This window comes from Oncorhynchus mykiss, chromosome 23, assembly GCF_057628025.1.
Source record: "Oncorhynchus mykiss isolate SJ-2025 chromosome 23, ASM5762802v1, whole genome shotgun sequence".
Taxonomy (NCBI): Eukaryota; Metazoa; Chordata; class Actinopteri; order Salmoniformes; family Salmonidae; genus Oncorhynchus; species Oncorhynchus mykiss.
Window position 1 is genome coordinate 42,477,819 of NC_143044.1, and position 27,166 is coordinate 42,504,984.

The 27,166-nt window shown below is 43.1% G+C and overlaps 1 protein-coding gene across 2 annotated transcripts in view; it reads left to right on the plus strand.

Moving 5' to 3' along the window:
* LOC110502954 (cdc42 effector protein 4) overlaps positions 1-24,969 on the plus strand; it is a 37,165-nt gene extending 12,196 nt beyond the window's left edge. For both annotated transcript variants that reach the window (XM_036960766.2, XM_021581301.3), the window contains exon 2: positions 22,127-24,969. In XM_036960766.2, the coding sequence (XP_036816661.1) occupies positions 22,337-23,371 (1,035 nt within the window). In that variant the 5' untranslated portion in view covers positions 22,127-22,336 and the 3' untranslated portion in view covers positions 23,372-24,969. The remainder of the gene's footprint in view (positions 1-22,126) is intronic.
* Positions 24,970-27,166: the final 2,197 nt, after the last annotated feature.

A 27,166-nucleotide genomic window follows, 5' to 3' on the forward strand; every position in this document is an offset into this window, starting at 1 on the left:
CCTATTCCCCCGTCCTCCTTTAGCAAATGTGTCTTATGCCCCCGTCCTCCCCTGGCAAATGTGTCTTATGCCCCCGTCCTCCTTTAGCAAATGTGTCTTATGCCCCCGTCCTCCTTTAGCAAATGTGTCTTATGCCCCCGTCCTCCTTTAGCAAATGTGTCTTATGCCCCCGTCCTCCCCTAGCAAATGTGTCTTATGCCCCCGTCCTCCTTTGGCAAATGTGTCCTATTCCCCCGTCCTCCTTTAGCAAATGTGTCTTATGCCCCCGTCCTCCTTTGGCAAATGTGTCCTATTCCCCCGTCCTCCTTTAGCAAATGTGTCTTATGCCCCCGTCCTCCCCTAGCAAATGTGTCTTATGCCCCCGTCCTCCATTAGCAAATGTGTCTTATGCCCCCGTCCTCCCCTGGCAAATGTGTCTTATGCCCCCGTCCTCCCCTAGCAAATGTGTCCTATGCCCCGTCCTCCTTTGGCAAATGTGTCCTATTCCCCCGTCCTCCCCTAGCAAATGTGTCCTATGCCCCGTCCTCCTTTAGCAAATGTGTCCTATTCCCCCGTCCTCCTTTAGCAAATGTGTCCTATTCCCCCGTCCTCCTTTAGCAAATGTGTCCTATTCCCCCGTCCTCCTTTAGCAAATGTGTCCTATTCCCCTGTCCTCCTTTAGCAAATGTGTCCTATTCCCCCGTCCTCCTTTAGCAAATGTGTCCTATTCCCCTGTCCTCCTTTAGCAAATGTGTCCTATTCCCCCGTCCTCCTTTAGCAAATGTGTCCTATGCCCCCGTCCTCCTCTGCCAAATGCCCTGAACTGGGCGTTCCTGTAAAGTTGCTGGGAAAGAGTCTCTCTCTCTCACAAACACACACACACACAAACACACACAAACTGACTCAGTCAGCCGTGAAAAGACACCAGTCAGTGAATGTAATCAACCTAACGATGCGTGTTACGGTGCTGTGATGTGTTTGTGCCAGCCTCTCACTCAGACAACATATTTACTGTGATGTGTTTGTGCCAGCCTCTCACTCAGACAACATATTTACTGTGATGTGTTCGTACCACTCGGATCACCGCTCCCGAGTGGCGCAGCGGTCTAATGGCACTGCATCTCATTGCTAGAGGCGTCACTACAAACACCGGTTAGATTCCAGGCTGTATCACAACCGTCCATGATTGGGAGTCCCATAGAGCGGTGCACAATTGGCCCAGCATTGTCCGGGGTAGCGTTTGGCCGGGGTAGCGTTTGGCCGGGGTAGGCCGTCATTATAATTAAGAATTTGTTCTAAACTGACTTGCCTAGGTAAATAAGGGTTCAAACAAATAAGACCAGCATATTTACTGTGGTGTGTTTCAGCTTGTGAATCTGTATTATGGCCGTATTCTATATACCTTAATCTGTATTAAGGTACCGACCAGGACCAACGCTGCTTAGTTTCAGAAGCAAGGCAGCAGTGGGATGCAGGGTAGTATGCTGTTGGTGTTGTGAAAGCGAGTACCTCGCTGTTTATTATCTTGTCAATTAGAGAGAGAAAGCTGCTTGGTCAGAGCTCCGAGTTCCACTGTAACTGTGTGTGTTTGTTTGTCAGCAGTAACTGCTGCGTTGGCTGAACAGATTCTGCCCTGTGCTACGCTGGTATCTGCTAATCTTTCTGGTGATTTGACACATTCTCTCCAGCTGCCGCTCTGCTCACTCTGTGGGGTGCAGATCGGCAGAGTCATCATGGGTGAGCACTCTGGGGTGCAGATAGGCAGAGTCATCATGGGTGAGCACTCTGGGGTGCAGACAGGCAGAGTCATCATGGGTGAGCACTCTGGGGTGCAGACAGGCAGAGTCGTCATGGGTGAGTACTCTGGGGTGCAGACAGGCAGAGCCGTCATGGGTGAGCACTCTGGGGTGCAGACAGGCAGAGCCGTCATGATTGAGCACTCTGGGGTGTAGATAGGCAGAGCCGTCATGGGTGAGCACTCTGGGGTGCAGATAGGCAGAGTTGTCATGGGTGAGCACTCTGGGGTGCAGATAGGCAGAGCCGTCATGGGTGAGCACTCTGGGGTGCAGACAGGCAGAGCCGTCATGATTGAGCACTCTGGGGTGCAGATAGGCAGAGCCGTCATGGGTGAGCACTCTGGGGTGCAGACAGGCAGAGCCGTCATGATTGAGCACTCTGGGGTGTAGATAGGCAGAGCCGTCATGGGTGAGCACTCTGGGGTGCAGATAGGCAGAGCTGTCATGGGTGAGCAATCTGGGGTGCAGATAGGCAGAGCCGTCATGGGTGAGCACTCTGGGGTGCAGATAGGCAGAACCGTCATGGTGAGCACTCTGGGGTGCAGATAGGCAGAGCCACCATGGGTGAGCACTCTGGGGTGCAGATAGGCAGAGCCATCATGGGTGAGCACTCTGGGGTGCAGATAGGCAGAGCCATCATGGGTGAGCCCTCTGGGGTGCAGACAGGCAGAGCCATCATGGGTGAGCACTCTGTTTGCGAATGGCTCACCCATCTGGAAGAATTATTATTTATTTTTTAAATAAATTAGCTCCAATCAGTGTTCCATTGTCCAGTAATATTGTAGGCACAAAGTACACCTAGGGTTGAGGGAAATGGCACATTGTCATGATGGTGTTTTTCCTACTACAGGAGTGAATGGAAACTGTAGACTAATTCTAGCAATGGTATGGCCATCTGTTCCAATGTAATGAGGTTTGGGGCACAGCCTCTCCTTTCATATAAAATGATCCTCAATAGAAGCTCTCTCAATCTATTGTGGAGCAGCTGTTAGCCTGTTGAGCCTGTCCTGTATTCTCTCGGCTGCTGCTGGGATAGAGGAGAGCCCATCAGTCCTCTCTGATGGGGGGAGGGGGGGGGAGGGGTTCACTGATTAATAACACACACACACAATCCCCCTCTGTGCCTCTCTGTAGGGGCTAATGACAGTTTGGAAATGCTCCATGCAGGGCTTGGAGGACAGCCTGTGTAAAAGACTGTGTTGGTTCACAGCGTTGGCATGCACTCCTTCTGGGCAGGGAGTGAAAGATGGCAAAGTAGTACCATCCCACCCTCACTCCTTCCACCGTCCCCCCTCCCTCCCTCCAGGAGAGTCTGTTTGCTGATAGTTAGATGCTTCAGTGTGGATCAGGATCTGACAACAACAGCATTTCACAATATACGGTGGGGTATCTCTCCATTTTTCTTTCTTTCTCCTTCCGTAGCGCTTTCTCACTCTCATTAGTCATATGAAGGCCGCCCTATCAGATAACATACCAACCCATTGGTTATAAAGAGAAACTGGAACAACGGGTTATGGTGACTATGATAATTATTTCTGTACATGTGACACTGAAGCAGTGGGTTAGCCTGTGTCCAGAATGACTGTTCTGTTTACATGGCCATTATCAGAATATAATTGAAATTATATTGACATCATTCTACAACGCTGCCCACGTACATCACCCTGAATTCACTATATATAGGATATGGTTGGACATTTCCTGGAAATTGGATGGTTTGTATTTAACTTGCAGGAAGGAATAGGTCTATGCATCAAAACAGATACTTAACCTGTAGTGTAAGCTGCATGGTTTTTGCCCAGGGCCTGGTGAAGAGAAGAGGACGAGGTCATGAGCTCACACTGTGCTCAGAGTAGAGGATGATGGGTAAATAGGTTAGACAGGGATGCAGTGTTGTGAGTTGAAGGGGGTGAGATTGAGTTAACAGTGAGACGTTTCTCGTGTGAACGATGGGGGAGGGATGGGGGATTTATCAGTTCAAAGTTAAACAAAACGGGGATAATCTCATTGGTTTTATTTGATTTATTTCACCTTTATTTAACCAGGTAGGCTAGTTGAGAACAAGTTCTCATTTGCAACTGCGACCTGGCCAAGATAAAGCAAGGCAGTGTGACACAGACAACAACACCAGAATTACACATGGAGTAAACATTAAACAAGTCAATGACACAGTAGAAAAAATAAAGTATATATACAGTGTTTGCAAAAGGCATGAGGAGGTAGGCAATAAATAGGCCATAGGAGCGAATAAGTACAATTTGGCAGATTAACACGAGTGATAAATGAGCAGATGATGATGTGCAAGTAGAGACACTGGTGTACAAAAGAGCAGAAAAGTAAATAAAATAAAAACAGTATGGGGATGAGGTAGGTAGATTGGGTGGGCTATTTACAGATGGACTGTAACTGCTCAGATAGTTGACGTTTAACCTTTCTAGTGCAGGTGTTCGCTAGCAGAACCCCTCGACAACATTCCGCTGAAAAGGCAGCGCGTGAAATTCAAAAATATATTTAAGAAATATGTAACTTTCACACATTAACAAGTCCAATACAGCAAATGAAAGATAAACTTATTGTTAATCTACCCATCATGTCCAATTTCAAAAATGCTTTACAGCGAAAGCACAACATAACATCTAACATGTTAGATCACCGCCAAGTCCAAAAAAACACAGCCATTTTTCCAGCCAAAGATATGAGTCACAAAAAGCAGAAATATAGATAAAATTAATCACTAACCTTTGATGATCTTCATCAGATGACACTCATAGGACATCATGTTACACAATACATGTATGTTTTGTTCGATAATGTGCATATTTATATCCAAAAATCTCAGTTTACATTGGCGCGTTACGTGCAGTAATGTTTTGATTCCAAAAACATCCGGTGATTTTGCAGAAATATTCATAATAAACATTGGTAAATGATACAAGTGTTATTCACAGAATTAAAGATATGTTTCTCCTTAATGCAACTGCTGTGTCAGATTTCAAAAGAACTTTACGGAAAAAGCATAATCTGAGAACGGCGCTCAGAGCCCAATCCAGCCAGAGAAATATCCGCCATTTTGGAGTCAACAGAAGTTAGAAATAACACTATAAATATTCACTTACCTTTGATGATCTTCATCAGAAGGCACTCCCAGGAATCCCAGTTTGACAATAAATAATTTGTTCCATAAAGTCCATTTATGTCCAAATAGCCACTTGTTGTTAGCGTGTTCAGCCCAGGAATCCATCTTCATGAGGCGTGAGCACTTCGTCCAGACAAAAACTCAAAGTTCTGTTACAGGTTGTAGAAACAAGTCAAACGATGTATTGAATCAATCTTTAGGATGTTTTTAACATAAAACATCAATAATGTTCCAACCAGAGAATTCCTATGTCTGTAGAAAACCACTGGAACGAGAGCTAACTCTGTCGGAAGCGCGCGTCACGAGCCTGAGACACTCTGCCAGACAACTGACTCAAACAGGTCTCATGAGCCCCTCCTTTATAGTAGAATCCTCATTCAAGTTTCTAAAGACGGTTGACATCTAGTGGAAGCCGTAGGAAGTACAACTTGACTCCAAAGACACTGTGTATTCTGTAGGCCAAGCTTTGAAAAACTACAAACCTCAGATTTCCCACTTTTTTTCTCAGGTTTTCGCCCGCCATATGAGTTATGTTATACTCACAGACATCATTCAAACAGTTGTAGAAATTTCTGAGTGTTTTGTATCCAATACTAATAATAATATGCGTATACTAGCATCTGGGACAGAGTAGGAGGCAGTTCACTCTGGGCACGCTATTCATCCAAAAGGGAAAATGCTGCCCCCTATCCCAAAAAGGTTAAAGTTGGTGAGGGATATAAAAGTCTCCAACTTCAGCGATTTTTTTTTTTTTTTTTTTTTTTTGTAATTCGTTCCAGTAACTGGCAGCAGAGAACTGGAAGGAAAGGCGGCCAAATGAGGTTTTGGCTTTGGGGATGATCGTTGAGATATACCTGCTGGAACGTGTGCTACGGGTTGGTGTTATCGTGACCAGTGAACTGAGATAAGGCAGAGTTTTACCTAGCATAGACTTATAGATGACCTGGAGCCAGTGGGTCTGGCGACAAATATGTAGCGAGGGCCAGCCAACTAGAGCATACAGGTCGCAGTGGTGGGTGGTATAAGGTGATTTTGTAACAAAACAGATGGCGCTGTGATAGACTGCATCCAATTTGCTGAGTAGAGTATTGGAAGCTATTTTGTAGATGACATAGCCGAAGTCGAGGATCGGTAGAGCTGTTGGCCGGGTTTGGAGCAGAGCTGTTGGCCGGGGTTGGAGCAGCCAGGAGAAGGCATGTCTAGCCGTTGAGAAATGCTTATTGACATTTTTGATTATCATGGATTTATCAGTGGTAACCGTGTTTCCTAGCCTCAGTGCAGTGGGCAGCTGCGAGGAGGTGCTCTTGTTCTCCATGGACTTTACAGTGTCCCACATTTTTGGGAGTTAGAGCTATAGGATGCCAATTTCCTGACTGACTGCGTGTATTGGTTCCTGACTTCCCTGAACAGTTGCGTATCGCGGGGACTATTCGATGCCATTGCAGTCCGCCACAGGATGTTTTTTTGCTCGTCAAGGGCAGTCAGGTCTGGAGTGAACCAAGGGCTTTATCTGTTCTTAATTTTGCATTTTTTGAACGGGGCATGCTTATCTTTGATGGTGAGGAAATTACTTTTAAAGAATAACCAGGCATCCGTGACGCCTGCTCGCAGAAGTTTTTTAGGGAGCGTTTGACAGTGATGAGGGGTGGTCGCTTGACCGCGGACCCATAGCGGATACAGGCAATGAGGCTGAGATCCTGATTGAAAACAGTGGGGGTGTATTTGAAGGGCAAGTTGGTCAGATAATGTCTATGAGAGTGCCCATGTTAATAGATTTAGGGTTGTACCTGGTGGGTTCCTTGATGATTTGTGTGAGATTGAGGGCATCTAGCGTAGATTGTAGGACTACTGGGGTGTTAAGCATATCCCAGTTTAGGTCACCTAACAGAACGAAATTCTGAAGCTAGATGGGGGGCAATCAATTCACAAATGGTGTCCAGGGCACAGCTGGGAGCGGAGGGAGGTCGATAGCAGGCGGCAACAGTGAGAGATTTATTTCTGGAGAGGTTATTTTTTTTTAAATTAGAAGTTCAAACTGTTTGGGTATAGACCTGGAAAGTATGACAGAACTTAGCAGGCTATCTCTGTGGTTGATTGCAACTCCTTGTCATGTACTGTCATGTTGTCTTGTCTCTGTCCTTTCCCTTCACCCTGTCTCCCTCTGCTGGTCGTGTTAGGTTACCTTTTCTCCCCCGCTTTCCCCCAGCTGTCCCTTGTCTCCTCTAACTACCCATTCACCCCGTTCCCCACCTGTTCCCTTTTTCCCTCTGATTAGGTCCCTATATCTCTCTCTGTTTCTGCTCCTGTCCTTGTCGGATTCCTGTTTGTTTGTGTCATTCATGCGTGAACCAGACTGTCGTCATGTTTGCTGTAACCTTGTCCTGTCCTGTCGGAATCTGCCGGTCCATCTGAGCCTACCTATGTTTGGTAATTAAAGAAGCTCTGTTTAAGTTGATTCGCTTTTGGGTCCTCATTCACGCACCGTAACACTCCTCCCCCTTCGGCAGTTCTATCTTGACGGAAAATGTTGTAGTTGGGTATGGAAATCTCAGAATTTTTGGTGGCCTTCCTAAGCCAGGATTCAGACACGGCAAAGACATCAGGGTTGGCGGAGTGTGCTGAAGCAGTGAGTAAAACAAACTTAGGGAGGAGGCTTCTGATGTTGACATGCATGAAACCAAGGCTTTTTCGATCACAGAAGTCAACAAATGAGGGTGCCTGGGGACACGCAAGGCCTGGGTTTACCTCCACATCACCCGAGGAGGACTATGATGAGGGTACGGCTAAAGGCTATCAAAACTGGTTGCCTAGTGTGTTGGGTACAAAGAACAAAAGGAGCATATTTCTGGGTGTGGTAGAATAGATTCAGGGCATAATGTGCAGAGAGGGGTATGGTGGAGTGCGGGTACAGTGGAGGTAAGCCCAGGCACTGAGTGATGATAAGAGAGGTTGTATCTCTGGATAAGCTGGTTATAATGGGTGAGGTCACCGCATGTGTGGGACAAAGGAGGTATCAGAGGTATGAGTGGAACTAGGGGCTCCATTGTAAACTAAAACAATGATAACTAACCTAAACAACAGTATAGGCATATTGACATATGAGAGAGACATATAGCGAGGCATAAAGTAATCACAGGTGTTGATTTGGAAATCTAGCTAAGACAACAACGGGTGAGACAACAACAGCTAATCAGCTAAAACAACAACAACAGAAGCCTGAAATGTGGCAAAAGGTCGCAAAGTTCAAGGGGGCCGAATACTTTCGCAAGGCACTGTATAATTGAACTAAAACGGATAAAATTGAAATATATGAAAAAAGACGAAAAATACAAAACTGCACGAGAGGACGAACAAAACACGTCTCCACTGCTACGCCATCTTTGAAAAAATGGATTAGTCTAGTTGTAGTGTTTCACTCTAGTAGTAAGAATACATGGTTATATCTTTTGGAATATAGAGAGACTTTTTTTTTAGTCACGTAGCCTTAAATATTTAGCCAAATCAACAGTAATGAACGCACGGGCTTGAGTCTACAAGCTTTAGGTGGGAAGTTTAGCAGGACTTAAGACTTCACAGTCGAATGGTCATCCTCCGGTAACCTGGTTCCTCCAGACCCTACCAGTACAATGAAGCACATGAACAGAACAAGGCACCGTCCACATGTGATATTAACTTAGACATGGTATATTACATTATGCATGTTAACAGAATTACAGTGTTAGCCCATGAAGCAGACCCCCATAGTCCCTGTGCCCAAGAACACAAAGGTAAGCTGCCTAAATGACTATCGGCCCGTAGCACACGTCTGTAGCCATGAAGTGCTTTGAAAGGCTGGTCATGGCTCACATGAACACCATCATCCCAGAAACCCTAGACCCAATCCAATTAGCATACCGCTCCAACAGATCCACAGATGACACAATCTCTAAGGAACATCTACGTCAGCATGCTATTCATAGGCTCAGTTTTCAAAACCATAGTGCCCTCAAAGCTCATCACTAAGCTAAGAACCCTGGGACTAATCACCTCCCTCTGCAACTAGATCCTGGACTTCCTGACGTGCCGCCCCAGTTGGTAAGGGTAGGCAACAACACATCTGCCACACTAATCCTCAACATGGGGGACCCTCAGGGGTGCGTGCTTAGTCCCCTCCTGTACTCCCTGTTCATGACTGCGTGGCCAAGCACAACTCCAACACCATCATTAAGTTTGCCAACAACAAAACGGTGGTAGGCCTGATCACCGACAACGATGAGACAGCTTATAGGGAGGTGGTCAGACACCTGGCAGTGTGGTGCCAGGCCAACAACCTCTCCCTCAATGTGATCAAGACAAAGGAAATGATCGTGGACTACAGGAAAGAGGGCCTGGCATGCCCCTATTCTCATTGACAGGGCTGTAGTGGAGCAGGTTGAGAGCCTCAAGTTCCTTGGTGTCCACATCACCAGCAAACTATCATGGTCCAAACACACCAAGACAGTCGTGAAGAGGCGACGATAATGCCCAATCCCCCTCAGGAGACTGAAAAGATTTGTCATAGGTCCTCAGCTCCTCAGAAAGTTATATTGCTGCACCATCGAGAACATGCCGACTGGTTGCATCACTGCCTGGTATGGCAAATGCTCGGCCTCCGGCCGCAAGGCTCTACAGAGGGTAGTGCGTATGGCCCAGTTCATCACCGGGGCCAAGCCTCCTGTCATCCAGGACCTCTATACCAGACGGTGTCAGAGGAAGGCCCTGAAAATGGTCAAAGACTCCAGCCACCCTAGTCATAGACTGTTTTCTCTGCTACCGCACGGCAAGCGGTACCGGAGCGCCAAGTCTAGGTCTAAAAGGCTTCTCAACAGCTTCTACCCCCAAGCCATAAGACTGCTGAACAGCTATTCAAATGGCTACCCGGACAATTTGCACTGCCCCCCCCCCTTTTTTTTTGCTGTTTATTATGCATAGTCAATTTACCCCACCATTTTCTACATCTACATTACCTGGACTAACCTCAATTACCTGGACTAACGTGTTCCCCTGCACGTTGACTCTGTACCGGTACGCCCTGTATAAAGCCTCGTTATTGTCATTTTGTTGCTATTTTACTTTTTTGTAAAAAAAAAAAGTTTATTTTCTTAGATTATTCTTAACTGCATTGTTGGTTAAGGGCTTGTAAGTAAGCATTTCACGGTAAGGTCTACAATTTTATTCGGCGCATGTGACATACAATTTGATTTGAAATATTTGCACAAATGTCTGACACATTGGGAACATGTGGTATGAGTGATGGTTGTGGAACACTGAAAGGAAACTTGATTTTTGTGGTGATATACAGCTAGCAACTTATGGCGCAAGCATGTCAGCTGTTTATTTCTTTCTTATGATATTGTAAATATAAACTAAAATGTGACTATGCCCAGTTAGAATTGAATATCTAACTGGGCATACAGTATGTTAGTGACTCTGCAGTTGTGTAAGATCCACTAACTCTATTTACATTACACAACCAGTACCCTCCCTCCCTTCCGCCTAGTGAATAAGTAATGTTCTCTCTCTGTCTTTCCTTTGAAAAATTAAAAGGACCCCAAAATAAAACTAGCATGGTTTTGGACTGCAGTGTGTGCTTGTTTCTCTCCTAGGTAGTCTAGCTGTGAAAGGAAGGAGCGACTGAAGATTGACTTGACTTGGCTACATGGATGACATTTCCAAAACCTCTTATGTGTGTGCATACTCTGAGGAAGAGAGAGGTGTGAAGAGCGTAATATGTGTGGAACATAGTTGGAGGATTGTGGCTTGTGAACCAGGAGGATTAGCAGAGTAAGAGGTCGATGGAGATGTGCCTGATTCACAGTACAGGGACACGCCTAGTTGTACTGGGCTGGCCACGTTACCAGAGCTGGCACCTGGCATAAGCAGTCACTGAGGGACCGAGCCCACTAAGAATACCGACCAGACACGCAGGGCCCTGACCTCCATCAGATATCATTAACATGGCTTAAGTCATGGCAAAATTAGTAGAATTGCAGGAAATTCACTTTAAAACATGTGTTTTTCTCTCCGCCATCAAGGCTGGGGGGCACTAAAATGTTTTGCCCACCAAGTCTCTCTTGGGTCCTGCAAAAGCCTAGAGCCGACCCTGCACGTTATGCATCCACGACAGTTCCTTGGAACCATGCTATGAGGACAAAATATCCTCTCTGTCGGTGCCCTGGGGCTGAGGGCGAAATAAGATGCTGTTAATCATTCATAGACCTTACTGCCAGTTGGATCTGGTGTCATGATGCTTTGAGTGCTTAAAGTTTGTTACATAAAGACACCATCGCTGGCTGGGCTAATGCTTTGGCATGATGCTCAGATTCAAAACACAGATTTGAAGAAGGGCAAAATAGAGCGCACATCCTATTACTTCTCTCATTTAAGTAGTTGCTGAAATTAATTTGGAGACCATATTTGAAGTTAAACACAGATTTGTGATGTCATGTGTGTTTCTTTAAGTCTGGAGTGTAGCTGTGGAATGCTAGCTAGCATGGGCTGCCTGGCCTTCTTGACTAGTCCAGCTGTGAGCAGCATTTGAAAGATCACTTTGATATAATCCAGCCCCCAGCGGTGTTCTTAGAACCACTGTGTATTTGTGTGTAGAACACTATATTATGGGCCATACAGCTGGGCTCAGTGGAATCCCCAGTGACTACTCAAACCCATGCATGACGTCCCAGGCAAAGAAACAAATGGCTTTCATTTTCACTAGTATTTTTCTTGCAGTCTAGTTAATGCTCAACGTAAACTGAAGGGCCGGGACGATACCAGTATCGTGCTATTCATTAGTGCCGCGACAAGGGGAAAAAAAATTGAAAGCAGCCCTTATGTTGGAAACAAACATAATTATGTTTATTTTTGATATTTATTTGTCAACCTATATCACACTATTTTACATACAGCAGGTTTTTAATGGCCAAAGAGTCGAGTCTGCTTCGTGTTTTCTTTTTTTACCATAGAAAAAATATCGTCCCGGCCCTAGTAAATTGCACAGCTTTTTTAAAACCTTTTATTTAACTAGGCAGTTAAGAAAAAATTCTTATTTTCAATGACGGCATACAGATTTAGTGGCTTAAGTGCCACGTTCAGGGGCAGAACCTTTTTGCAACCTTTTGGTTACTAGTCCAACGCTCTAACCACTAGGCTGCCTGCCACCCCAATGAAGGGGCTACAAATAAGCAAGCAGTTTGGAAGGTTGTTTTGAATTGCTTGTGGATTGTGTATGTACTGTAGCTTCCAGGAAATGTGATTTATTATGTTGATTCAAATTAATGGGAATTTTTGTAGGGGTTGATCAATTATTTTTTTTAGGGCAAATCAATGTATTCAAAGTGGATTTTGATAACTTTAGACACCTTTTTAAAACTAAAATGCACTACAAATGTTAATTTCTTGCGGTGCAGGGAAATTCACAGCAACTAAAGTGATCAAATTAAGATCCTACATCTGTAACTAGTGACAACCTTTTACATCTGTAAAAGGTGGTCACTAGTTACCACAGCCACAAAGTCATAAACCCTGTCTATTTCTACAATTTCTCTTAAAGTTTGATTTTAAACCTAACCTTAACCACACTGCTAACCTTATGCCTAACCCTAAACTTAGACAATTAGACAATTTTGATAGACAATTTTGACTGTGGCTATGGATAGTGGGATAGTTGTTATTAAAGGAGTACACACAGGTCTTTTTTCCTAAGTATGAATGTTTTCTAAGGATGCATCACATCCAATGTATGGTTTTCTAATGTATTCCATTCCCCCTCTAGTGTAGCAGTTGTGTTGTTTTCCCCTCTGAGCCCAATAGGCAGGGACTGAGACGTGTCCCATATGGCACTGGTTCTGGAGCCCCAGACGTTCCATGTATTTGTTCTGTTCCACAGCTAGCAGACCTAATTCAACTAATCATCACGTCTGTGTCTAGGTGAATCAGGTGTGCTAGTTCAAGGCTACAACACAATTGTTTGGGGGTCCCCAAAGAGAAGTTTAAGAACCACTGCCAAATGGCACCCTATTCTCTACATTATGCAATACTTTTGACAGCCCTATTTCTATGTATAACCCTATTTCTTTGTTAGCCCAGTTTGACAGCCCTCTTTCTATGTATTTGCCTTGTTTGTATGTATTAGCCCTGTTTGACAGCCCTCTTTCTATGTATTAGGGATCCCCATTACTCTTCCTGGGGTCTAACACATTAAGGCACTAACATTACATATAAAACAAAAGATAAAACAGTACATCATATAACATTTTTACACCACTACATATATACAATACAAATGTATAATACCACCATACAACAATATTACACCACTACATTTATATACAATACAACATACAACATTATTACACCACTACATTTATACACAATGCAACATTATTACACCACTACATTTATATACAATACAACATACAACATTATTACACCACTACATATATACAATACAACATGTATAATACCACCATACAACAATATTACACCACTACATATCCACAATACAACATGTATAATACAACCATACAACAATATTACAGCACTACATATCTACAATACAAATGTATAATACCACCATACAACAATATTATTATAATATATTATCATATCTACAATACAAATGTATAATACCACCATACAACAATATTACACCACTACATATCTACAATACAACATGTATAATACCACCATACAACAATATTACAGCACTACATATCTACAATACAAATGTATAATACCACCATACAACAACATTACACCACCACAATACAACATGTATAATACCACCATACAACACTATTACACCTCTACATATCTACAATACAACATGTATAATACCACCATACAACAACATTACACCACTACAATACAACATGTATAATACCACCATACAACACTATTACACCTCTACATATCTACAATACAACATGTATAATACCATCATACAACACTATTACACCACTACCTATATATATATAATACAACATGTATAATACCACCATACAACAATATTACACCACTACATATCTACAATACAACATACAACAATATTACACCACTACATATCTACAATACAACGTATAATACCAGCATACAACAATATTACACCACTACATATATATATATAATACAACATGTATAATACCACCATACAACAATATTACACCACTACATATATATAATACCACCATACAACAATATTACACCATTACATATATACAATACAACATGTATAATACCACCATACAACAATATTACACCACTACAATACAACATGTATAATACCACCATACAACAATATTACACCGCTACATATCTACAATACAACATGTATAATACCACCATACAACAATATTACACCACTACAATACAACATGTATAATACCACCATACAACAATATTACACCGCTACATATATACAATACAACATGTATAATACCACCATACAACAATATTACACCACTACATATCTACAATACAACATGTATAATACCACCATACAACAATATTACACCGCTACATATATACAATACAACATGTATAATACCACCATACAACAATATTACACCATTACATATCTACAATACAACATGTATAATACCACCATACAACAATATTACACCACTACATATCTACAATACAACATACAACAATATTACACCACTACATATATACAATACAACATGTATAATACCACCATACAACAGTATTACACCACTACATATATACAATACAACATGTATAATACCACCATACAACAATATTACACCACTACATATATACAATACAAATGTATAATACCACCATACAACAATATTACACCACTACATATATACAATACAACATGTATAATACCACCATACAACAGTATTACACCACTTCATATATACAATACAACATGTATAATACCATCATACAACACTATTACACCACTACCTATATACAATACAACATACAACAATATTACACCACTACATATCTACAATACAACGTATAATACCACCATACAACAATATTACACCACTACATATATACAATACAACATGTATAATACCACCATACAACAATATTACACCACTACAATACAACATGTATAATACCACCATACAACAATATTACACCGCTACATATCTACAATACAACATGTATAATACCAGCATACAACAATATTACACCACTACAATACAACATGTATAATACCACCATACAACAATATTACACCACTACATATATACAATACAACATGTATAATACCACCATACAACAATATTACACCACTACATATATACAATACAACATGTATAATACCATCATACAACAATATTACACCACTACATATATACAATACAACATGTATAATACCACCATACAACAATATTACACCACTACAATACAACATGTATAATACCACCATACAACAATATTACACCGCTACATATATACAATACAACATGTATAATACCACCATACAACAATATTACACCACTACATATCTACAATACAACATGTATAATACCATCATACAACAACATTACACCACTACATATCTACAATACAACATCTATAATACCACCATACAACACTATTACACCACTACCTATATACAATACAACATACAACATTATTACACCACTACATATATACAATACAACATGTATAATACCACCATACAACATTATTACACCACTACATATATACAATACAACATGTATAATACCATCATACAACAATATTACACCACTACATATATACAATACAACATGTATAATACCACCATGCAACAATATTACACCATTACATATATACAATACAACATGTATAATACCACCATACAACAATATTACACCACTACAATACAACATGTATAATACCACCATACAACAATATTACACCACTACATATCTACAATACAACATCTATAATACCACCATACAACAATATTACACCACTACATATCTACAATACAAATGTATAATACCACCATACAACAATATTACACCACTACATATATACAATACAACATGTATAATACCACCATACAACAATATTACACCACTACATATCTACAATACAACATACAACAATATTACACCACTACATATATACAATACAACATGTATAATACCACCATACAACAATATTACACCACTACATATCTACAATACAACATACAACAATATTACACCACTACATATATACAATACAACATGTATAATACCACCATACAACAATATTACACCACTACATATCTACAATAAAAAATGTATAATACCACCATACAACAATATTACACCACTACATATCTACAATAGAAAATGTATAATACCACCATACAACAATATTACAATGTATGTGTGTAGAGTGCATGTGTTTGTTCCTGTGTGTGTGTGTCTCTTCAGTCTCCACTCTTCCATAACGTGTATTTTTAATCTGTTTTTTAAATCTGATTCTACTGCTGCTTGTATCGGTTAGTTGCCTGACGTGGAATAGAGTTCCATGTAGTCATGGTTCTATGTAGTACTGTGCGCCTCCCATAGTCTGTTCTGGACTTGGATTGTGAAGAGACCCTTGGTGGCATATCTTGTGGGGTATGCATGGGTGTCTTTGCTGTGTGCTAGTTGTTTAAACAGATTGCTTGGTGCATTCAGCTTGTCAACACTTTTTACACAAACAAGTAGTGATGAAGTCAATATCTCTTCCACTTTGAGCCAGAAGAGATTGGCACGCATATTATTAATGTGTACATTTAAGGGCCAGCTGTGCAACAAAACTAGGTCCTGAAGGACCTGCCTTGTTGATTAGTGTTGTTAAAAAGGCACAGTAGCACTTTATTATGGACATACATACATACTTCTCCCCATCACTGGTCAACCCCAAAGCCAATTCCTCCGTTGTTTGTCTTTCCTTCCAGTTCTCTGCTGCCAATGACTGGAATGAACTGCAAAAATCTCTGAAGATGGAGACTCAAATCTCCCTCACTAGATTTAAGCACCGGCTGTCAGAGCAGATCACTGCACCTGCACATAGATGGGCTGTTTACAGATGGGCTATCTACCTACCTCATCCCCATACTGTATTTATTTATTTGTCTTGCTCCTTTGCACCCCAGTATCCCTACTTGCACGTTCATCTTCGGGCCGATCTACCATTCCAGTGTTTAATTGCTATATTGTAACTACTTCGCCACCATGGCCTATTTATTGCCTTAACTCCCTTATCTTACCTCATTTGCACTCTCTGTATATAAACTTTTTCTTTAGTTTTCTTTAGTTCTACTGTATTATTGACTATGTTTTGTTGTACTCCATGTGTAACTAACTCTGTGTTGTATGTGTCAAATTGCTATGCTTTATCTTGGCCAGGTCGCAGTTGCAAAAGAGAACTTGTTCTCAACTAGCCTACCTGGTTAAATAAAGGTGAAATAAAAAAATCTTAGCTACTGTTGTATCAACATGTTTTGACCATGACAGTTTACAATCCAGGGTTACTCCAAGCAGTTTAGTCACGTCAACTTGCTCAATTTCCACATTATTCATTATAAGATTTAGTTGAGGTTTAGGGTTTAGTGAATGATTTGTCCCAAATACAAGGCTTTTAGTTTTGAAACATTTAGGGCTAACTTATTCCTTGCCACCCATTCTGAAACTAACTGCAGCTCTTTGTTAAGTGTTGCAGGGATTTCAATTGCTGTAGTAGCTGAGGTGTATAGTGTTGAGTCATCCGCATACATAGACACACTGGCTTTACTCAATGCCATGTCTTTGGTAATGGGTTATTGTGTGTATGAATCCTGGTCAAAACGAATGGACTATATATATAGTGAATAGGGCTCCATTTGGGACGGAGACAAAGTTCTAAGGGAGCCAGGGTGAATCCGTTAGTAAAAGATGTCACCCTGGGGGGGATAAGGGCCTTACAGACAGATAGGAAGTTAGCTAGCTGGGCAGCCAGGCAGTGCTGAAGTCGCCATGGAGACGTGGCCAGAGAACTAGCTAGGAAGGGACACGTGAGAATTCTGGACTGTAGTCCAGGACAGGGCACTCATTCAAGAGTTGTTTTTTATTTGTACTATTTACATCAAAGCTATGACATAACACATATGGAATCATGTAGTTACCAAAAAAGTGTTAAACAAATCAATATATATTTTGATGACCAGATGGGATGGCGTATCGCTGCAGAATGCAGCAGTAGCCATGCTGGTTAAGTGTGCCTTGAATTCTAAATAAATCAGACAGTGTCACCAGCAAAGCACCATCACACTACCTCGTCCATGCTTCATGGTGGGAACCACACATGTGGAGATCATCCGGTCACCTACTCTGAGTCTGACACAGACATGGCGGAAGGAACCAAAAATCTCAAATTTGGACTCATCAGACCAAAGGACAGATTTCCACCAGTCTAGGTTCCATTGCTCGTCTTTCTTGGCCCAAGCCAGTCTCTTCTTATTGGTGTCCTTTAGTAGTTGTTTCTTTGCAGCAGTTTAACCATGATGGCCTGATTTCATGCAGTCTCCTGTGAACAGCTGATGTTGAGATGTCTGTTTCTTGAACTCTGACCCATTTATTTTGGCAGCAATCTGAGGTGCAGTTAACTCTAATGAACTTCTCATCACAATTCTCTCAGATCTATGGACAGTTCCTTGGACTTAATGGTATAGTTTCTGCTCTGACATGCACTGTCAACTGTTGGTGTGTTTTCTTTCTAAATAATGTCCAAACAATTGAATTTGCCACAGATGGACTCCAGTGAAGTTGTAGTAACATTTCAAGGACGATCAAAATAAATGGAATGCACTTGAGCTCAATTTGGAGTGTCACGGCAAAGGGGTGTGAATACTTATGTAAATTAGATACTTTTGGTAGTGTCTGTGGACACCTGCTCGTTGAACATCTCATTCCAAAATCATGGGCATTAATATGGAGTTGGTTCCCCCCTTTGCTGTTACGACAACCACTCTTCTGGGAAGGATTTCCACTAGATGTTAGAACATTGCTGTTCGGACTTGCATCCATTCAGCTACAATAGCATTAGTGAGGTCGGGCACTGTTGTCGGGCGATTATGCCTGTCTCGCAGTCTGCGTTCCAATTCACCACAAAGGGGTTCGATGGGGTTGAGGTCAGGGCTCTGTGCAGGCCGTTCAAGTTCTTCCACACTGCATTTGACAAACCATTGTCATGATGGAACAGGAAAGGGCCTTCCTCCAAACTTTGGCCACAAAGTTGGAAGCACAGAATCGTCTAGAAATGTCATTGTATGCTGAAGCGTTAATATTTGCCTTCACTGGAACTAAGGGGTTGAGCCTGAACAATGAAAAACAGCCCCAGACCATCTGCAAAACCCAGAGTCATCCATACAGTTGACCAGGGCAGCTCTCGCAGGGCAGACATTTGATGAACTGACTTGTTGGAAAGTTAGCATCCTATGACTGTGCCACGTTGAAAGTCACTGATCTTTTCAAGGCCATTCTACAGCCAATGTTTGTCTATGGAGATTGCATGGCAGTGTGCTCGATTTTATATACCTGTCAGCAACGGGTGTGGCTGAAATACCCAAAATCCACAAATTTGAAGGGGTGTCCACATACTTTTGTGTGTATATATAGTGTATTTCTGTAATTCATTTGTCATTATGGGGTTGTGTGTGTGTGTGTGTGTGTGAGGAGAGGCAGACGGGCTGGCATATAGAGGAGAGGCAGACGGGCTGGCATATGGAGGATTGTGGTCTCATGCATAGTGAGTTGTGTAATAATGTAATAGGTAGTGACGGATCACTCTGCAGTAAAGTAAGCTTGTCCTCCTTAAGGGACCTCCTTAGCCACAACAGCACAATGTGCGGTTGCACAATTGTGACCCTTGAAAGCGGTGATGGCTGAGCTCATTTACATGGTTGTTTTGGAGCAGTTAGCTCTTCATAATGGCTAGTGTTTTAGTTGTTGGTGAAAAGGTGAAGATGTAAATTCCATTATAAACTTTCTACTTCTCCAAACCCCTTGTTCAGTCATTCATGCTCAGTCTTATTCAATACAGTTGTCCTTGTGTTTGTCTGAAGGGGAATTCTTTGTTGAGGGTGCAAAACCTCTCCCCACACACTAACAATCCTTATGGCTGAGGACAGATTTTCTGAAGGTACTGAATAAAGAGGTTAAACCACAGTAGGCAGACAAGAAGATCATTGAATTGTCCTTAGGGACGTTTTGTCCTTTGAAAGGAGAAGAACTGGGTTAACATATCATCTTTCAAAAACCCCTCTGTTCTCTCTGCTGCTACAGTTGCCTTTTCAGTTGAATGGGCCTTTGTTGTCGGAGATGTAAATGTTTTCAAGGGTGACGTTGCTTTTTGCCTGAGGCCCCATTCATCCACAGGGTATGAATACACGAATACACATAGACTAAAGGGTGTGTCGTCGTGTGTGTGCACGCGTGCGCTGTGGTTTTAAAACATGAGAATGATTGGATGGCAGACTAGCAGCAACATTGAAACCCTTGTTGACGTCACCTAGGCCTACTCATGTGCCTACTCGTCCTTATTGCTGGCCTATCTGGGGACAGTAACTTTTATCCCATTAAAAGCTGCCAACTTTGCTACTGTCCACCCCAAACCATTATGTTTTGAGATCTTATTTCATTGCGGGGTCAATGGTGACACGAAGACAGATTGGCCTAGGTAAGCAGACACTCTTGAAACGACCCGTATCATCGGCTTCTGAAATGGCCCATATCATCAGGCTTATTGAGTCATAGGTCAAAATGCTGCCAGTTTGCAGATCAAAGTGTCTGCTGTGAAATCCAAAGCGTGTAAGCAGTAAATGATATCCTCGTGGCAGGGCTGTAGACTTATCAGGGCCCCTGACTCTAATCACAACTTAAGTTCTGAACACAGTGATCAGTGTGTTGAGTGTTGCAATAATACAAGTGACCGGTGACACATGGACCGTATGTAGCTTAATGGGGTAGATCTAAGAAGGCTCTGATGGGCGTGAAATTCTTTAGGTCATTATTTACACACAAACCAGTACCTGCAGAAGAACGGCCGGGTGAAAAGAGTACAAGCTTCAAACGTCCCCTTGGCTTAAAGATGTCTGGAAATCGTGAGAGAGCGAAAAATCCGAGATCAAGCAGGAGAGACTCAGAGAGAGTTTCAATCTGCCAGTGACGGAAGGGTTGGAACAGAACGATAGTCAGTCAGTGACAGAAGGGTTGGAACAGCGATTGTCAGTCACTGACAGAAGGGTTAGAACAGAATGATTCAGTCAGTCAGTGACAAGGGTTGGAATAGAACGATACATTTAGTTATTGACACTCGATGCTTCTGAGCTGTTGCTCTAAATTAATCCAAGCTGCAGAAGAAATGTATCGACTGTCAATAACTAACTGTATCATTCTGTTCCAACCATACTGTCTTCTTAGTTTTTTTTCATCTGCTCTTTATTCCTGGCAGCTGGAGCCCCCTCAAGCTCCCAGTATTTTATGACTGTAGGGTAATATAGGAGAGAGAGAGAGAGAGAGAGGCGCAGAGAGGGGGAGAGAGGCAGGCACGGGCCCAAATGGGAATTGCAGAGCTGCGGCAGTAGAACAGAGTACTGTATTGGAAGCAGGGACCCCAGATAACAGACGGCCGTCTCCTAAAAATTGAAAAGCCCAACTGATTAATATTCCGGCTGCCGCTTTTAAACAATATTTCAGCACTTATGGGAACTTGGAAGTTCTATTAAAGACATGTATTTGCATGAAAAATGTGTTCCGATGACTTGAAACGTGTGTTTCCCCTGTTTTTAAAAAGTACTTTTAGTTCAGGCAGAGAAAGGTTAGTGTTCCAGTTAAGTGAGAAAGAACTTAAGTCCCCCCACCCCCTCTACTTCATTCCAGAATACCTACCTTTTGTCCCCCTAGAGTTTGGAACCACTCAACTGGAGGTTTAATTTCAAAGCCCCGGCCTGGCAACAAAAGTTTCCACATTTGAGGCAGAGCGGCATAGAAGAAGAAAGTTGTCTTGATTCTGGCCGCAGACGCAGCCAGCAGCTATTGGAAATAGATTGTTTACTGTCATGTGTCATGTGCTTATTCTCTGAAGGAATAACATTACAAAGCTACTCTGTGTTATAGTTCATTTCCATGCCAACTTTGAGGATCTGAGTTGGTTTGCATGGTTCTTGCAATGTGATTTTAATGTGTCCTCTCTTCTGTTTTTCCCTTAGGTTGATTTGTGGATTATCTGGACCAGAACTCACCGTAGCTGTTTGAAGGACCACAATGGCTGGGTACTCTAGAGACCTGGTTCAAACCTTGCCTTGACAACACAGTTTACAATTAAATGTGAGAAAGACACAACCATCACATAACTCTCAGCACCAATCAGGTGTTTCTGGTCTTGTTGCGTATTAAATCAGACTTCATCAGACATCACCATGCCTATTCTCAAGCAGCTAACCTCGAACCAGTCCAAGCGTCGCTCCCGGGCCGACCTGACTGCGGAGATGATCAGCGCCCCTCTGGGGGACTTCAGACACACCATGCATGTGGGTCGTGGCGGGGACGCCTTCGGGGACACCTCTTTCCTAAGTACCCGGTCTGGGGAGCCCCCTAAAGAACAGGTTCCAGAGGTCCAGCAGAGCTCCCCTGGACACAAACCAGGCCTGCTGTCCCGAACCTTCAGGAGCAGCAAGCGCTCCCAGTCGGTGAACCGCGGTGACATGTACAAGAACAACTCGTTGGCGCCCCCCGGTGGCTCGCCAAACTTTGTGAAGAACGCCATCTCCCTGCCCTACCTCAATGACGAGGACGTGGTCAGGATGGGCGGTGGTCAGCAGATGCCCAAGAGCGTCTCCTCCAGCCCTCTGAAGAAGCTGCCCGAGGTCGATGGAATCAGCAAACCAGTCAACGGTGCCTCGGCCATGGCGATGCTGGATCTGGAGTTTGACGAGCGTAACTTTGGAGAACTGACTGACCTGCCCCCATCACATCATCGGGGTGGTGGGATGAAGCACGCGGAGTCCATCATGTCATTTCACATTGACCTGGGACCCTCCATGCTGGGGGACATCCTCAGCGTCATGGAAAAGAAGGGCTGGGAGGAAGACGACCTGGGGTACGAGGAGGGGAAGGGCAGTGAGGGCCGCGGGTCACCCCCCTTTAGCCCTCCCACCACGGAGGATGAGATCGAGGACCAGGTGGATCTACAGGCTCCAGTCAGGCCCCCACGCACCTATCCTCAGCCGAAGGTCATGGCCGACCCCCTCTACACCCCTCGCAGGAACTACCACAGCCACCTGGACAGCTGTTCCGTGTCCTCCTCCGGCTCTGCCGCTCTTGAGGAGAAACCACTCCACCACCTGCAGGAGGGGGACACGGACAGCGCCAAGTACAGCTCTCGGGGGGCTGGAGGGGAGGACGATAAAGACTTCTCCTTCATGGACGAGGATGATGATGAGATCAGGGTGTAAAACAGAACAGCTCTGTAATGTCACCACCACAGAACGTGGTTAATAAGGACACCAGAACGTGGTTTGTGAGGTCCCCGAAGGAGACAATTCTTTTTCATGAGTTTAATGCTATAATAAGTCTGGGAGGGGTTGGGAGCACGATAAAGACTGGAAAAATCCCCACATATGGATCTATCCTGAGAACTTCTATATGGGGACATCCTGTTCTGCTATACCTCCTGGATCAGGAATACCCATACACCATCTGTTATTTAGCCTTATTTACTCCTGTGTGTGTGTGTGTGTGTCCAACTGTTAATGGAAACGAAAATGCCTGTCCCATGAGTCCATTCTTCCAGCCCATTACAGAATTCCGTGTCGACCACTAACTCTCTCACTCACACACACACACACACACACACACACACACACACTGTAACTCTGAGACACCAGTTATTGGTTTGAGGGATTCTTTTTTGTAGAACTGTGATCTGTCATTATGATGATCTAATCCCACAGTTCCAATATGTCATTAAAGTGTGTTTCTCCTTATAAGGGGATCAACCCTTATATCCACTCATATTCAACATGAACCATATCCCACCCACGCCACCATTGTCTTTCCATTCAGAGGATTTCCCTTCATGGTTACCATAGCTACAGTCCTGTTTACAGTACTAGCATATTCCTTATTGCACATTATTAGGTAAGGGAAAACCAACCAGCGGTCATGACACTGATTGTCACATTCTTTTAAAGCGGACATATGGAGATTGACAGAGGTCACAGAGGTCGAAGCATGAACTGTTGATCACCCAGGTTTAGGTGTAATGCGTGGGGTGTAGAGTCATGTGAGGTCACGGCCTGAACTGTATATTTCCCATACTGCTTTGGAGAAAGGAAGTTAAATGTATCCCAGCATTCTTTGGGGCATTGACTGGATTGTATGTGTATGTGTGTGTTGAGTGAGGTGAGCTGCAGTTAAAATATTGGTTTTGTTAATGTTCAAAGGGTAAATAAAGGTGGCTTCTCCTATGTTTACTACATACAGAATTGATAAGTTGGTCTTCAGGTTCTTAATCAATGGCACAACTTGGTTGTTCATTATTCCAACCATTAGTCTGCTTTATTGTACTCTTCACTAGACATACTCTATACAGCCAACACACTCTGAAGTCCTAAATGATCAGTTAGCTTGTTTCGTTTGTTACCTAATAACTTCTTCTAATAAGGGGTCGATCATATTGTGCACTGTTTTAAGTCACCGTGTTGATTGGAGGAATTTAGTTAAAGGTTGGATTTTGGTGATCTTTAGTTGTTCTAAAGCCTAACAAACTAGCCTACTCAGTGAGCCAGCTTAAGCCTTAGCTTTGGAGTTGATTAGGCTAGGTTTGGGTTTGGCCGTGAGTCCATGGCACTTTAGCTTAGATCAATGGACTCAGTCATATATCCCCTGCAAGTACTGCCAAGGTGTAGCAACAGCTCACTCTCTAAAACACTAACTATTGTACACAACAAATCTTTGTTTTGTTTCCATGTAAATGTTTTAAATTAACTTGACTTATTATTAAAAGCAAAAAAATGAAAATTTTGAAAATAAATGGCCTTTTTGTAGAAGCTTTCATGACCAGTAGTGCTTTTATTGTACAAATGTTTAGAAACCGATGGAAACAAATACATAACTCACAGGAGCAGAGATGGTGGTTGTGAACAAGAGAAGTGACCGTAAAGTAGACTGTCATATCTATGTGGTCATCTCTTCCCCCGTACACACCCCAGGCTTGTAGGATCAAGAGAAAGAGAGGAGTTTGAAGGGAGGAGGGTATCAGTAATAGGTGAACACTAGTTATAAGTGACAATATTACTCTCCTCTCGCCATTCTGCTACGCAGACCTGGCTACTGTAGGAGCAGATTGAATCAGCACACCCTCTGGCTTCCCTCTCATTCATAAACATACTGTAGGAGCAGATTGAATCAGCACACCCTCTGGCTTCCCTCTCATTTATAAACATACTGTAGGAGCAGATTGAATCAGCGCACCCTCTGGCTTCCCTCTCATTCATAAACATACTGTAGGAGCAGATTGAATCAGCACACCCTCTGGCTTCCCCCCACCCTCTCATTCATAAACATATTGTAGGAGTAGATTAAATCAGCACACCCTCTGGCTTCCCTCCACCCTCTCATTCATAAACATACTGTAGGAGCAGATTGAATCAGCACACCCTCTGGCATCCCCCTCATTCATAAACATACTGTAGGAGCAGATTGAATCAGCACACCCTCTGGCTTCCCTCCACCCTGTCATTCATAAACATACTGTAGGAGCAGATTGAATCAGCACACCCTCTGGCTTCCCCCTCATTCATAAACATACTGTAGGAGCAGATTGAATCAGCACACCCTCTGGCTTCCCTCTCATTCATAAACATACTGTAGGAGCAGATTGAATCAGCACACCCTCTGGCTTCCCCCTCATTCATAAACATACTGTAGGAGCAGATTGAATCAGCACACCATCTGGCTTCCCTATCATTCATAAACATACTGTAGGAGCAGATTGAATCAGCACACCCTCTGGCTTCCCTCTCATTCATAAACATACTGTAGGAGCAGATTGAATCAGCACACCCTCTGGCTTCCCTCTCATTCATAAACATACTGTAGGAGCAGATTGAATCAGCACACCCTCTGACTTCCCTCTCATTCATAAACATACTGTAGGAGCAGATTGAATCAGCACACCCTCTGGCTTCCCCCCACCCTCTCATTCATAAACATATTGTAGGAGTAGATTAAATCAGCACACCCTCTGGCTTCCCTCCACCCTCTCATTCATAAACATACTGTAGGAGCAGAGTGAATCAGCACACCCTCTGGCTTCCCCCTCATTCATAAACATACTGTAGGAGCAGATTGAATCAGCACACCCTCTGGGTTCCCTCCACCCTGTCATTCATAAACATACTGTAGGAGCAGATTGAATCAGCACACCCTCTGGCTTCCCCCTCATTCATAAACATACTGTAGGAGCAGATTGAATCAGCACACCCTCTGGCTTCCCTCTCATTCATAAACATACTGTAGGAGCAGATTGAATCAGCACACCCTCGGGCTTCCCCCTCATTCATAAACATACTGTAGGAGCAGATTGAATCAGCACACCATCTGGCTTCCCTATCATTCATAAACATACTGTAGGAGCAGATTGAATCAGCACACCCTCTGGCTTCCCTCTCATTCATAAACATACTGTAGGAGCAGATTGAATCAGCACACCCTCTGACTTCCCTCCACCCTGTCATTCATGAACTTAGTTGGCTGATCGGTCGGTAACCAAACCAACGACTCATCCATTCATGAGTCATATGTTTGGGAAAGGAAAAGACAGGCGCGCCTGTTCCCTTTCCCTTTAGATTCCTCCGACAGTATTTGCATCCCAAATGGCACCCTATTCCCTATATAGCGCACTACTTTTGACCAATGCCCAAACAACTGGGAATCTCTGAACTAAGTCTGATTGGGAAAATCATTTTGAACAGTCATCCAAGTCGGAAACTTGGGCATCTTTCCAAAACTGACTTTATTTTCTGACCGGAAGATCACTGATGTTGTGATTTGACCTAGTTTTTTCCTCAGAGTTCCCAGTTGTCATAATCTATTGACTTTATGCTTGAGTGAGAGAAAATTACATTTGTGCCATATGTGACACTGGGGATCACTGTTTTTGTTCCCTGTTATGATGTTGGTTGGTTGTTTGGAGGGGGGAACACATTATCCAACGGTATTAGGTCAGGGGAGGAACCTAATGCCAG